Below are 14957 nucleotides of genomic sequence, written 5' to 3' on the forward strand. Positions count from 1 at the left end.
TCACAGATCATGTAGCAGGGAGGGGAGCCTATTCAGATGGAAATCAACAAGTGGATCATAGGATTTAGCAGAGTTGAGTTTGAACCCCACCTCAGACACTTCCTATCCAAGTGACCCTGGACGAGTCACTGAGACCCCTCTCAGCCCCAGTTTTCTTTTCCATAAAACTAGGATAACAGCAGCATTTAGAGGATCAGATAAAAATAGCACACATATAAGCCACTGTATAAGCTTGAAGTCAACATGTAAATGTTAACTGTTACTCTTGACTTGTTAGGGAGATTTCTTTTATTAGAACCTCCCTCCCACTGTGTCTACTCAGAAACACGGTAGCAGCTACTTAATGACTACAAATCAACCCCATCCTCCCCTTCTCCAAGGATGGACAATAAAATGAGACTTGGGGGCATTTTATTAGAAACATTTATTTAAAAAAATATAGGGGGATTGAAGGGGAAGCAGTTGAGGAAGAGCTCGTTCCCACCCCCAACTCTTTGGGACTCTGTGATCAGACTGACAATCCTCAACCCTGGCTAGGTGACTGTCTCCGTCATCTCTGTAGGGTGGTAGATGATATTCTGTTTGGCAACACTCCTTGGCCTAGGAAACAGAGGGGGTCAGGGTCAAACTCTAATCACAAGCCAATATAATCAGTGCTCACTTTCAGGGAATTTGCATGTTCTCTTGAGGTGGCCCAAGGGGGTCTGGGATCGGTTGAGTTAAGATGGCAAAGGCCCTGGAGTCAGGGAATGATGGATAAGGAGAGGAAGCTTTGGGGTTGTCCAGAATGTGTACAGAGGATGAGAATTAAGTTATGTGTAAGTAAAGGGATGAGTAATAGGGAAGAGGGCAAGAGGTCAGTGGCACTGAATGAAATGAAGAAAGAGGAACTGGGTTTCAGGGGACCAAACATAGTGTTCACAGTAGCTGTGTAATGATGGGCACTTTTCCCCTCTGGGTGCTCAGTTTCCTCATTTGTAAACTGAGGGGGTTGTCCTACCATGACCATAAAATTCCTTCTTACTCAAAAATGATATCATCTTTACCTCCTCTGATGCTTCACATAGAGAAGGAAGGCCACCATTGTGACAGCAAAGAGAAGTCCAAAGATCAGGGCCAGGATGTCCCCTGTAGGAAAGAAATGTTGGGGGTGGGAATGATGGAGATAAGAGAGAAAGAGGCTGCTTAGGTGAAAAAAGAAGGTCATTGGCAATTAGGTCTTTTCCACATAAAGCAAATTAGTCCCATTTAAGCCTTTAGTGCAACTAACAGCCTAATCTATGTCTCCTATGAAGAGTTACCAATGGAGTCTACCCAAAAAAAAAAATGATAAGGGCAGGATTGGCAGCTGTGTGTGGATAATGGAGCAAGAAGAATCATACATCAGATCTGTGTTCATAAGGGCAGGAAATGGTGATGGAGGGGTGGGATCAAGGGGAAGGAAAGGCAAAGTTAACACCTAATGATGCCATACAGCGGCAAGAGCTCTGCCTCGGGAGTCAGAGGACGTAGGCTCAAATTCTACCCTTGATGCTTACAATCTCTGAGACCTTGGGCAAGTTATTTAAGTTCCATGGGCCTTCATTTCCTTATCTGTCAAATGAAGAGGTACATTGGATGCCTTTTGAGGTCCCTCAGAGCTCAAAACTGGCACCAAGCGATCCATGGACACCCTAACCTTTCCCATGAAATTTGGGGAACTTCAATTTTTCCTCTTTTATTTAAACTCCCCTCTGCCATCCCTCCCTACCCCCAATCCCTCACTCTAGCAGAAAAACAACACAAATCCTTATGAAGCATCAGACTGGGGGTGCTCTAGAGGCCACTGGATTGGGGGTAGTAACAGGGATAAACTGGGGGCTGGGTATAGGATTCCTAATTAGATCAAAGGTGGTGGTAGCAAAGCAGGGCAAAAAGGACAAAATGCACCATTTTCTTGACCTACATTGATGCCACAGCCATCTAAGAAGGCTCCAGAGGAAGCCCACTGGGGATCCTTAGGGATTAGGGGGAGGAAAGATTTCTTCTTACTTACCAATACTCAGGCAGGAGTTCGAATGCACTGAATAGGGGAGGAAAAGGGAGATGGCAAAGTCAGATGCTGAAGCTAAGATTCTGGGACATGGGAATCCAGGGATAAAGGGAATAGGGTTGTACCTGGCTCAGCAGCCGGGTCCCTGGGGTGCGGTGGCATGTTGGTGGCAATGGTAGTAGTAGGGAAGGAGGCCTCAATCATTCGCCCATTCAGAGGCTGTGTTACCCTGAAGTTCCGTTGGAGCCGGGAATGCATAGGGCCCAAGAGAGAGTCAGACAGAATCTGGAGCTGGTGGGGACAGGAATGGCAGGAGTGGGGTTTGGTTAAGAGTCATAGGTCATGGGGCAGCTAGGTGGCGCAGTGGATAAAGCACTAGCCCTGGAGTCAGGAGGACCTGAGTTCAAATCCAGTCTCAGACACTTGACACTTACTAGCTGTGTGATCCTGGGCAAGTCACTTAACCCCCATTGCCCCGCAAAAAAAAAAAAGTCATAGGTCATAGGGTGGGTCACAGGAGAGGGGTCAAACATAGGAACTGAGGGGAGATGAGAAGTCTTACTCTACCACCACCCCAGTCCCCATTGGTACTCACTGAATCATATGCCCAGATACCTGCCTTATCTCCCCACCACCCTGCCTGTTCCTTGTCTATCTCCTCTTCACCCCTCCCACTGCTCCCACCACATATATCCCAAATTTTCCCCTTAGGCCTGACATGGCCTTTCCCTGTTCTCCTACCTTCTGTCCTCCCCTTCTTCTGCCCACAGCTTCATTCTCCCCTACAGACCCACCTGCTCAGCACTCAGAAGCACTGTCTCATTGAACACTGTCCAGATGACCCCCTGAGAGCAGGGGGGTGTAGTCAGAGATCCTTTATAGCGGAAATATCGGTGGAGGTTGTGAGGCAAGAGTGCAGACACATCTAGCCCTGAGATCCATGTCTCTGAATCTGTCCAAAAGAAGGGAAAAGTTACCAACAGGAGATCATTGTGGGAAGTCTGGCCCTCCCTCCATTTTCTTGGGTCCTACTTGAGTCTCCTCAGGCTCTGTCTCTGTCTGTCTCTCTCTCTCTCTCCCTCTGTCTCTCTTTCCCTCTCCCTCTCTGTCTCTGTTTCTCTCTGTCTCTGTCTCTATTTCTGTTTCTCTGTCTCTCTGAGGGCCAGGTAGCCTCAGAACCTCAGCCTACAGCAGACATTCCTCCTCTAAAGAGTGTTTTTAACACTCGTTTCATGCTGTGAAGTTTGCAAAATGCTTTCCCTACATGATCTCATTTGATCCTCACAAATGAGCTACTATAGACAATGTTATTCCCATTTTACAGTAGGGAAAACTGAGGCTCAGAGCATTTAATTGACTTGCCCATGGTCACACAGTGGCAGGGGGGTAGGAGGTAGGGGATTTGAATTCAGATCTCTCCAGAATCCAGGCCCAGCACTCTATACCCCATGCCTCCTACCAGAATTGTTTCTTGATTAACCCTATCCAGTCCCAATCACTTCTTTACTCTGGATCATTTTAACTTTTGTTTGTTTGTTTTTAGGGTTTTTGTTTTGTTTTGTTTTGTTTTGCAGGGCAATGAGGGTTAAGTGACTTGCCCAGGGTCACACAGCTAGTTAAGTGTCAAGTGTCTGAGGCTGGATTTGAACTCAGATCCTCCTGAATCCAAGGCCAGTGCTTTATCCACTGCGCCACCTAGCTGCCCCCCATTTTAACTTTTAAAGACACAGGAAACCCTTACTGATCTGGAAGTAGGAACAAAAAGGGCCCCATAGTAATCAAACTAGATATTTCAAGATTCATGCAATAAAGCCCATGCACAGGAAAGCCACAGACACCCTCTGTATGAGACTATTGACTCTTATTTTACACATAATCCCAACAGATTTGGTAATCTGATTGCTTCTAACTAACAAGTTAAAAGTGGGCATGGGGGCCCTAAAGGCAGCCAAGCAGAGAGAAGGGGAAGCTGGTACCCTGGCAGTATCGAACTATCAGAGGCAGACAGAATCATTTGAAAAAGCACATCCAATCAGACTTGAACCTCTTGAGTACAGAGGTACTGCTGCTCTGCATCTCCCAGGTCCCCAAGTGAAGCATGAGCAATCGACCCTATCTCTATCTCTATCTCTATCTCTATCTCTATCTCTATCTCTATCTCTATCTCTATCTCTATCTCTATCTCTATCTCTATCTCTATCTCTATCTCTATCTCTATCTCTATCTCTATCTCTATCTCTATCTCTATCTCTATCTCTATCTCTATCTCTATCTCTATCTCTATCTCTATCTCTATCTCTATCTCTATCTCAATGGGCTCTCAAGGCATCCAAGAACAGTACAATTAGTCTTCCTAATGATGACAAAGATAGGGATAATGACAGGGTGGACAGAAAGCAGAAAGACCCTGGCATTCAGTGCTCTGCCTCAGACATATACTGGGCAAATCACTTAATCTCTCAATGCCCCCAAGCAGGTACTGGTCTGTCCTGGAATAGGGAGTTTCCTATGCCAATAAAAAAAACACAGGTCTAGTCTAAAATAAATGTTGACCAAGTCATCAAGATAAGACTATATTCTATTTGTACCCAATGTTTAAGAGGGCCAGAAAGTATGCAATACATATTAGAAAGATATCCACCCAAGATGGATAATTTTTTAATTGTGGTATTTAAGGAGGTAAACCCTTAGTCACCCAGAAAACTTACTGAGGATTTTACTGTTTATTTGGTTTGTATAAAACCCCTTGGTATCAGATACTCAGATACTAGGAGTAAAGGTGATCTAGTTGAACCCCTTCATTTCATAAATGAGGAAACTGAGGCAGAGAGGTAGTGAATGCCCAAGGTCACACAACTTAGTAAGGATCAGAGAGAGGATCTGAACCCAGATCTTCCTGCCTCCACAATACTCCACACCCTATACCATGCTGCCTCTTTGTACTTGTTGGTAGGTTTCTCTTTCCTGTCTTCCTTCATTTTAGGGTAATAAAGCTATCACTAATTATGTAGTTTCTAAACTGTTACCTGAGCCCCTTTAGGGAAGGGGCCAAATCTTTCCCCTCAGGGTCTCTCTAAAGGATAGTCCCATAGAGGTAGGAGTGGAGAAATAGGCAAAGGCAACAACTAACCTTCCTCATCAATTGCCCCAAGATGTGAGAGTAGCTGTTCATAGGCATCATTCTCCTCGGGGCCCTCCTTAGTGGGGAGACACACATTCCGACACAAGACAAGGATCCAGAAGGGAGATTAGGGAGGGGGATGAGGTTGGGGACTGATGCAAGAGGGGCTCCAATAGAACTTCCTTCCAATGCCCTTCCTTCCATCGCCCCAGGCTTTCCCCACCTTGCACCGTACTGAGATTGGAGGGAAGGCGGAAGGCTGCTTACAGACCAGGTCCTTTTGGGTCCCCAGAGAATGGGAAAAGATAGAAGGGTTTAAGAGGGTGCAGATACTGGAAATCCCAGGGAAAGGGTTGTGGATCTTGCGATCAAGGGTCTCGGAAGAAGGGAGGCTGAGGGTGAGGGTTCTGGGGTGTCCCTGGGGATCATGCATCCTGTGTCACAGAATGCATAGATCAAGGTCTGCTGGGTATGGAGATTGCAGGCTCCGGGGTCAAGGGCATCCAGTCACAGGATTCTCAGGGGCAGTACCTGAAGGAAGGCAGCCAATACCGCCAGGCCTCCCGCCTGCCCCAAGGCTTCTTCCACCGTGTCGAATCGGGTGTTGAGGTGAACTACATGAATCTAGAATGAGAACTGACACTTGACCCCAACCCCCCAAACAAAACCTCCCAAAAGTCTGCAGCGGCTAAACCCAGCCCCGCAACGCTGACCTCGACCTTCTGCTCACCTCAGCTGGAAACCGGTGACCATTGACTGTATGCTCGGAGCCAGGCACCCCACGTGCCCCCCAGTGGAAATGTAACTGCAGGGCCCGGTACTCTGTCCCCAGGCCCAATGTCATCCACAATCCTGGGGGCAGCGTTAGCTGCACTGGGGGAGAGAGGGGAGGAAACAGTGAGAAGAGGAGCATCTGCGACTCCCGGAGGTCTCACCTCCTGACGCCAGGTCCATGCCTTCGGCGTGGCCCGGACCGGGTAGTGACACCTCCCCCTCCCCTCCCTCCTCCAGAGCCCCACCCCCAGCCATGGCCCCGCCCCTTCAGGCCCACCATCCTAGAGCAGCGGCCTACTTTGCCTCACCTGTATGGCCGTTGTTTTGTAACTTTAGAGGCTGGTCTGGGGACAGGAAGAAGCCGTGGAGCTGGGGGGGCACCAGGTCCGACCTGAAATAGGTGGAGTCCGGCCGGATGTCCACTGGCGACTGAAGGTGTCCCCCGCAGGCTCGGGAGACCCGGGGCCAGAGGGGGCCTCCTGCGAACAGTGTGGTTAGGTGGAGATTAAGGAGAAGTCCAGGAAGGGGACAGTGAGGGTCAGTAAAAGGGGGGGGGGGCATGAGGGCGGGGCCAGAAAGGAAGAAGACTGATAGGGAGCCAAAGGTCAGGGATGATTGGCTCAAGTTGGGGAGAGGGGGGAAGCAAGGTCAGGTTATTTGGCTCAGGTAGTGAATGTTGGAGGGGCTTAGGAGAGAGAGGAGAGGGAAGAATGGCGATATGAGAAAGAATAGAAGGGAAAGAAGGGCAAGAAGAAAGAGGGAAAGAGGAGACAGGGGAGAGGAAGAGAGGAGGGGTGAAGAGGAGAGGAGGAATGAAGTGGGGAAGGGAGAGGAAGGGCACATGGGAGGTGTTGGCGGCGCAGGGCTGGAATGTGGGAAGCGGTCATGATCAGCTTAAGGACTGAGGGTCCAGCAGATCTGGTGATGACTGAAGGTGGGGATCTTGTGAGATGGGGGGGACGGGGACGGTGTTAGAAGACTAAGTGGCATCTCACCTCCGTAGCGCCAGTGTTGATGGTCATCATCTACAACAATAAGGGAAATGAAGACATTGGTTCCCCCAGGGCCAGCATGGAACGTATGGCTCAATACTGAGTTGGCAGCTTGCCTCATCCTCCCCTGCTTTCCACGTTTCCACTCTCTCCCACTTCTGTTCGTGTTACTCCCACTTCTTGCCAGCCAGCATGACTTAGCCCTGGGCTTGGAGTTAGGAAAACCTAGATTCCAATCCTGCTTCTTGACAGTTACTAGCTCTGGGACCTTGGACTCCAAGACCCTTATCCTTTCAGAGTCTCATCCTCCTCATCTGTGAGGCAGTGATAGTACTTGTAGAACCAATTTCACAAGAATTGTTTAGTCTCAGTAAGGACACTGCTTCTGTGATTTTATCTGAAGGGAACTCCAGCATGAGGAAACTAAAGTGTTTTGTAAGCTTTAAAACCCTATGTAAATAATCTCTTCCTATGACTCCTACAAAGGGGATTTGGACATTTAAATTCTAATCCCCATCTTTTCCACCAGCCATGTGACCTTGGTCAATCCATTTCAATGCTCATTCCCTTTTCTCTTCATTTTTCTCCCTTTCTTTTTCTTTCCCTCCTTTGAAAATCAATCACCAGGCTTTTCTCCACTACTGTTTGCCAGGCACCGTGCTGGAAGACTGACCACAAAGGCAGAAGTGGGAGGGTCCTTTGTCTTCTTTCTCCTTTTCTTCTCACTTGTCCCTTTCCCCCTTATTCTCCTTCTCCCTCCTTTCTCTTCTTCCTTTCTCTGCTCCCTTCTTTCCCTTTCTCCTCTCCCAATTTCATTCCTGTTTCTCTGTTCCTTTGCTCCTCTTCCCTCCCCCATCTCTCCTTCTTTTCTTTCTTTTCCTTTTCCCTGTCTCCTTTCTCTGACCCTGAGTTCCCTGGCTATGTAGCAAAACCCCATCTCTCCTCACCATGCTGCATCACCTGACTTTGTAATTCCCTTTTATGCTGCCCTTGCCTTCTGGAATGTAAACTCCTCAATGGTAGGAATTCTCTTTCGGGCCCATATTTCTACCCCTAGCTCTTAGCACAGTGCCAGGCACATAGTATCATCTATCATCTATTTCTTTTTCCTTCTTATCTTTCCATTTTCCCCTTTTTTTCCTATTTATCTCCTCTCTCTTTCCTCATCTTCTTTCTTTCTTCTCCTTCTTCCCTTCCCCCTCCCCTTTCTTTTAGGCAATCAAGATTAAATGACTTGTCCAGTGTCACAAAGTTAGTAAGTATCTGAGGCCAGATTTGAACTCAGGTCCTCCTGACTCCAGGGTGGGTGCTCTAATCCATTGCCCCACTTAGCTGCCCATCCCTCTCTTCTTTTCTTACCTCCTCATTTTGCTCTAATTTCTCCTCTTCCCCCCTCACATTCCTCACTTTATCTTTCCCTTAGTTTTTGTTCCCTTCCCCCTTCTTCTCTTCCCCTTACTTTCTCCTTTCTTCTCCCTTTTCTGTCTCACTCCATCTGCTCCCCTCCAATTCCCCTCCTTCCTTCCCTCCCTTCCCAGCTCAAGCTTTCCCATTTTCTCCCTCTCTTCCTCTCCCCTTCCTTTCTTCCTTTCCTTTTTTCTTCCTTCCTTCCTCCTTTCCCCCTTCCTTTTCTCTCTCCCTGATGAATTTAGAAAAAGTTCAGGGGGAAACAAGGGCACACCATTTTTTTTAAGGGCACACCATTTCTTGCAGAAGATATGGACCCTAGATGAAACAGCAAAGCCCCAAGCCAACCTTTCCCTCATCCTCTCCTTCCCTCTCCCTCTTCCCTTTGTGCCATTCCCCTGCCCAACACATAGCAGTCTCTACTCTTTTCACTCCCATTCTTTCCTCTCTTTCTCACCCTGTGCAGGGTGGAAAGAGGGATTAAATACTTGGACCCTGGGGGAGGGGTTGAGACAGGGGGCTGGTTGAGGGGCAGAAAGATACAAAGGAAAACTAACCTTTCTTTTCTGGAGTGTTCCTGTGGGGACCAAGATTATCTTCAGGGGCCGGAGAATCCTTAACAATGAGTGGATCCTCCTCTCTGGGCGGATCTTCTTCCCTGGGTGGGACCTCCTCCCTGGGTGTATCCTCTTCCTTGGATGGCTCAACCTGGCCAGGTGTTTCTCCCTCACTGGAGAGCTCCTCTTCTCCAGGTGGCTTCTCCTCTTGGGGTATACCCTCTGCCCCAAGGGGATCTCCCTCCTCTTCAGATGAGTCCCTCTCTCTTCCTACCACGCTGTAGGGGTGGGAGGGGACCAGCAGCAGGAGGAGCAACAGCAGAGAGATGGGGGCCCTGGCTGGGGATAAAAGGAAAAAGCAGCCTGGGCAAGGGGGAGCCATGCTGCTTGCAGACTGGGAGGTGAATACCCTGGTGGTGGTGCCTACGGTCTGTACGTGCTAGCAGAGCCAGAGCTGTGTGGGGAGGGGCAGGGGAGCAGGGTGACTCACAGAGAGAGCCCTTTTATAGTGATGGAACCAAAGTCTTCCTGGCCTGGCCCACTGCCCCATATGCAATGAGGGTTGGCAGGGCAGGTGTGTGCTTAGGCAGAGTTTATCAATGTTCTAGGCTGGGCTCTTGGCGCAAGGCACTAGTGTGCACAGAGCATTCTCCTTCCTGGTACCAAAACTGCCTGCCTGACCCAACTCTTCCTTCAGCTGATGGGGCTTAAAGGGAACAGAAGGAGAGGGCAGTCCCCAGCAAGAAAGATCCCAGGGATCTTTTTGTTTCCCAAGCCACAGGGTCTGGAGGTAGTGGTGTGGGGATGGCAGGGGGCTCTGCCCTCAGATAGGACTTGCTTGATCCAGCTGTGAAGTGTAGGAGGGGCAGAGGCTGGACAGGGAGCCTAAATTGTGGCATATGTGAATGCGTGTGCCTTTGGATGTGAGGGATCTCTGTGTATTTGTCTCAATACATTTATGCATCTCACCATATCTGTATATATCTCAGAGTGGGTGACTGCTTTGTCCCTGAACATCTCTGTATGTGTGAGACTTTGAATTTGACCAAGTCTCTCTCATTGAATGCAGGAATCTATTTTTATGTCTGTCTGTGGGTCTTTGTGGCTGTGGGTACCTCTACATTTCCTACCTCTGACTCCATTTTACTGTGGCTTTGTGTCTTGGTTCATCTCCCTGTCTTTGTGCCAGCCTCTCTTTCTGTGCCTGCATCTGTCTGTCTCAGCATCATCTGTGTCTGTGGGTCTCATAGACCCTTAAAATAGATCAGTTAGCCCCTCCTCCTCACTCTACAGGGGAGGAAACTGAGTCTCAAAGAAGCTAATCCTGAAGCTAGCTAGTGTTTGGACCTTTGTACTCCTGGAGTCTCTCTGTCCTTTGGGTCACTCTGTCTGTTTATCCCTGCTCTGCCTTTTGTCCCTTGGTCTTAGTATCTAAGTCTGGGAAGGACCTTAAAGATCATTTAATTCAAATCCCTCATTGTACAGATGAGGAAATTAAGCCCCATAGAGTTTAAGTGATTTGCTCAAGGTCATATAGGTAGGAAGTGGCAGAAGTAAGATTCATACCCAAATCCTCTGACTCCACATCTTTTCAATTTCATTGCCTAATGTCCAAGACAATGGTACAATTCAGTAGGAAGAACCTTTGAACTCTGAAGCACAAGAACTGGGTTCAAGTCCTAACTTCAGCATTTACTAGCTATTGGACCTTGGGCAAGAAGGAATCTCAGCTCCCTCTCTGTCTTCTATCATCTGTCTCATCAGTCCCAAATATGGCTTACTGTTGCCTCTTCATTCATATTCTCTCTCTCTCTCCTCCCCTGACCTTCCACTTCTCTTCTTCCTTGCTCTCTTTCATCCCTGCCCTCAAAATATTTCTTCCTTTTTGTCTCTCTCAATGTTTCTTTTCTTTCTTTCTTTTTTTTTGGTGAAGCAATTGGGGTTAAGTGACTTTCCCAAGGTCACACAGCTAGTAAGTGTTAAGTGTCTGAGGCTGGCTTTGAACTCAGGTCCTCCTGAATCTGCGCCACCTAGCTGCCCCTCTCTCAATGTTTCTAACTCCATGTCTCTGCATTCTCTGAACCACCACCACCACCACCACAATAACAATGATGATAATAACACCTGGCATTTATATCATGCCTTAACATCTCTAAGACACTACATATGTTATTTAACTTGATCCTCACAATAACCTTGTGAGTCAGGTGCTATTATTTTCCATATTTTACAAATGAGGAAACTGAAGCTGAGAGAGAGGTTAAGTGATCACTTAGAATCATGTCTTTCATCATGCTAAAGTAAAATGTCTGGTCCCTAAGGCTAGCAACCCAGTCACACAGTGAGTCCACTTGCTTGTGTGAGGCTGGATTTGAACTCATCTTCCTGATATGAAGGCCAGTGATCTAGCCACTATACCCCCTAGATAAGGATGTCAACTTTGACCTCAGGCCAATACTCACTATTGGAAATCAGAATGAGTGGGGAATGGGGTGGACTAAATGTATTTAGCCTGTATTGACTAATCACTTACTCTTCACGCATCTTTCCTGTGGCAAGTGAAAAATGAAATGACTGAGGAAATAAAGGTTCAATCTTCTGAACATATCAATTTATTAAGCAATGCATGGCAATTGTCCAACAAACCTGGACCAGACCTCCTCAGCTTATCCTGGACAAAGATGGGGGGGGAAGACTTTTATACATTAAAAACAATTAATCAAATAAGTCCAGTTAATTAAAAGGAAACAATATATTAGGTAACCTGATTTCTACTGGGATGAAAACAGGGACTTTCCAAGTCCAGAGGGAGAGAGCAAACAGGTACAATTTGCTGAATTCAGAAAAAGAGATGTCCCTTTCCCCACAAGTGTCTGGAAGCAATAAAAGGAACATGGAAATAGTAACTGATTGATCACTATGGAGCCAGTTTTCAGATAAAACATATGGGTTGCTTGAGATGTACAATTGTTGAGAAAACTCTTTTCATCAATCTTTGGAGCTGACCGGGCTTCTGGTGAGTATAACCTAGGCCCTTGGTTAAGGGTCTCTAAGCAGCAGGAAGTGGTGGTCCAGTTTCCCAGACAAGCAGGACTAGCTTCAAACAATACAATAAGGTTTTCTCCCAATTCCCACAGCTTAATAAAGTTTTCTCACAAAACAGAATTTGAACTAGACCCATAATTGAATAGAAAGGGAACTGAGCTAGCTTCAGAATTGAGTCACAATATGGATTCAGTGTGGTTCACTCAATGAACCACTTTTATTTTATTTTATTTTTAAAATTTTTTTTGGTGAGGCAATTGGGGTTAAGTGACTTGCCCAGGGCCATACAGCTAGTAATTGTTAAGTGTCTAAGGTCAGATTTGAATTCAGGTCCTCCTGAATCCGGGGCTGGTGCTCTATCCACTGTGCCACCTACCTGACCCTAGTTAACCACTTTTATTAATCACTTTCCATCCTAAATCCCCTCAATTCCCTCAATTTCCTTATACTTCACTCTCATCCTGGTGCATAGTACTGCTCTGGTAATTGGGGCAAAGTGGAGCAGGCCTCTTTTCCTAGAACTATATCTCCAATCACTCAGAATCATGTCTTTTATCACAGGGAAGCTAAGTATCTGGTCCTAAGGCCCAGATATCTAGCAACATGGAGCATGGTCTCTCCAGTCCCTTGTACCTGGACCCCACAGTGTCACACAGAATCACTCTTTTTCCCTGTGTCTGAGTTATTGTATTTAGAATAGGAAGGGACCCTGGAAGCCATTTTCATATGAGGAAATCTATAAGGTGCCACTCAGGAGCCAAGCCTCAAATTGTGTCTACTAATATGTTTAAACAACAACTCAGGGGTGTGTCTCAGTTAAGGGCTGTGACTCTGGTACTTTGGGGCTCCTAAGAATTCCCTTGTTGGTGAGTCTAGGATCACTCAGAGCCATATCTCCCATTGCTTGTGGTTTGTGTCTTGAGTCACTCTGAAGCAATGTTTGAAGTTACTCAAGCGCCTTACTTCTCACCATGGAGGCCTTGCCTCCAGTTCTTGGGACTTGGTTTCTGGTGAGATCAGGATTCTAGAACCAAAATTTTGTTTTGCTTCTGGAAGTCTGTTGTTCCTTCTAAAGGCTATGGATAGACTAGATATTTCTATCATGAAGGACAATGGAAGACCTTGTTTCCTTCTGGGGGAACAATGAAAATATATGCTAGACTTGCTGTAATCAGTTACCTATTAATATTTTATTCCTCCCTCCTCTAGCATGTTCCAAACCACAGCTTGGTTGTTGAGCCCCACTAATTCAGGCTTGGATCCCAACTTTGTGTGCCTTCATTTAATTTTAACATTTCCACTTTGCTTATGAACTTTACAATAATCAATATTCAGCCAACATTCAGAGGCAGATGGCAGCTCAGTGGTTAGAGGGCTGAGTTTGGAATCAGGAAGATTTGAATTCAAATCCAGCCTCCGACATTTACTTGCTGGATGACCCCAGGCAAGTCGCTTAACCAATGTTTGCCTCAGTTTCCTCAATTGTAAAATGAGGATAAAAATAGCACCTACCTCCCAGGATTGTTGTGAGGATCAAATAAGATATGTGTAAAAAGTGCCTAGCACAGAGCCAGACACATAGTAGGTGCTTAATAAATGTTAATTCCCCTTCTTCCCTCAAACAAAGAACAAAAAAAGGAGATTTTGTGTGAAATTATAAACTATGTGCCTTACAGTTTGTTTTAAAAGAAATTAGTATTCAATTCAATATAGTAGTAATGAAATTGTTCAACTGTGTCCCATTGTGAACTTTTTATTTTCTCTTTGAGTTTTTGTGGTACATTGATATTCTTTTCTTTTTTGCATGTTGGTGACTTTCCACTAAGTCATCCCTTACCACCCTCATAATAGAGCTCCTGTGTGTGTGTGTGTGTGTGTGTGTGTGTGTGTGTGTATGTGAAACAAACAAGTTTCAAACAAAACAAATCTCAAATCTCATTCTGCACTTCTAATCCCTCACCCTTTTGGGTAAAAAGCCAGAGGCAAGCTTCATTATTCCTTGTCCGAAGTCACATTGGTTTCAAAATCTTTCCAAATTTCTTTGTCTTGCTTTATTGTGGGGATGGTATGCCTTTGTTTATCTCCTAACTTTGCATGTCCTCATTTCTTTCATCTGCTCTGTACTATCCTCAATCATTTTGTCCTCTCAAAAGATTAAAAAAAGTCCAGCCCAGCCCTAACTTGAGAAGGATCTTCTTCATAGGACTTGCTCAGACAGTGTCTATATTCCTCCATCACAGCTATAACACTAAAGCTTTGTTTTGATTCAGCAAGAAATAGCAGAACATGGAGTTGTCTTCACTGTCACTCAAGAGTGACTATAGGTATTCAATGATTTCACCATCTTGTCTCGAGCAACTCCAAAACTTGCCACCTCTAATTACTTAAGGCTTGTCTCTGCAGTCACTTGGGATAGAGTCTTTGGTCACTAGGAACCAAGTGTCCCCCAAGTAAGGATCTTACTTCTGGTAGGGGAGATAAGCTATTGATTTGGCCAATCACCCCACAATAGGTACAAAGTACTTGTTCAAAGGAGGGAGATGGAAAGGTTTCAAGGACGAGCCTGTTTGTTGTCCAAGTTTGAAGAGACTTGTCGCCAAAGGGTTGGCCACCAGATGAGGGTCTTTTTGTTGTGTTGTTCAAACATATCATCTCATTAATTGGCTTGAGTAGGCTCGGAGGGTTTATGAGAGGAGTTGGTTTCCTAATCAAATCTTCCATTCTATTGCTATAGAGCTTAGGTTACATATTACTTCCCTTCATTCCCCCCTGCCCCGTCCCATTTCCTATGGAAATACTACCTATCCTTCAAGGGTCAGCTAAAATGGCATCTTTGCCAGGAAGTCTCCCTTGATTCTCTCCCGCTGGCCTCTAAAATTCATTCAACAACAACAACAACTTAATACAGGTAATGCATTGTGTTAAGCGGTGGGAGAGAGATGCTAATAAAAATAAGATACAATCTCTCCCCTCAAGGAGTTCATATTCTATTGGGAAGAACACCATGCACACAGATAATTAGATATAAA

The 14957-nt window shown here is 46.1% G+C and overlaps 1 protein-coding gene across 1 annotated transcript; it reads right to left on the reverse strand.

Moving 5' to 3' along the window:
• Positions 1 to 506: 506 nt before the first annotated feature.
• CA9 (carbonic anhydrase 9) lies at positions 507 to 9265 on the reverse strand. Its single transcript, XM_043978772.1, has 11 exons — positions 8884 to 9265; positions 6923 to 6952; positions 6236 to 6406; positions 5884 to 6026; positions 5685 to 5777; positions 5163 to 5229; positions 2827 to 2984; positions 2158 to 2323; positions 2036 to 2062; positions 1047 to 1128; positions 507 to 600 (listed from the first exon to the last, which is right to left on the reverse strand). Exons 1-11 carry the CDS (start codon positions 9263 to 9265, stop codon positions 534 to 536), a joined length of 1386 nt encoding a protein of 461 aa, XP_043834707.1. The 3' UTR covers positions 507 to 533.
• Positions 9266 to 14957: the final 5692 nt, after the last annotated feature.

Source organism: Dromiciops gliroides, chromosome 1 (assembly GCF_019393635.1).
Source record: "Dromiciops gliroides isolate mDroGli1 chromosome 1, mDroGli1.pri, whole genome shotgun sequence".
In the NCBI taxonomy this organism is placed as follows: domain Eukaryota; kingdom Metazoa; phylum Chordata; class Mammalia; order Microbiotheria; family Microbiotheriidae; genus Dromiciops; species Dromiciops gliroides.

What these genes read in the sequence shown, in the direction of transcription:
- CA9 (XM_043978772.1), bottom strand. Translation starts at nt 9,265, where the DNA reads ATGGCTCCCCCTTGCCCAGGCTGCTTTTTCCTTTTATCCCCAGCCAGG. An exon ending in GTCACCGGTTTCCAGCTGAG is followed by an intron (nt 5,778 to 5,883) that starts GTGAGCAGAAGG and finishes TTCTCATTCTAG; the next exon opens with ATTCATGTAGTTCACCTCAA. An exon ending in TGGGGCAATTGATGAGGAAG is followed by an intron (nt 2,985 to 5,162) that starts GTTAGTTGTTGC and finishes TCTTTTGGACAG; the next exon opens with ATTCAGAGACATGGATCTCA.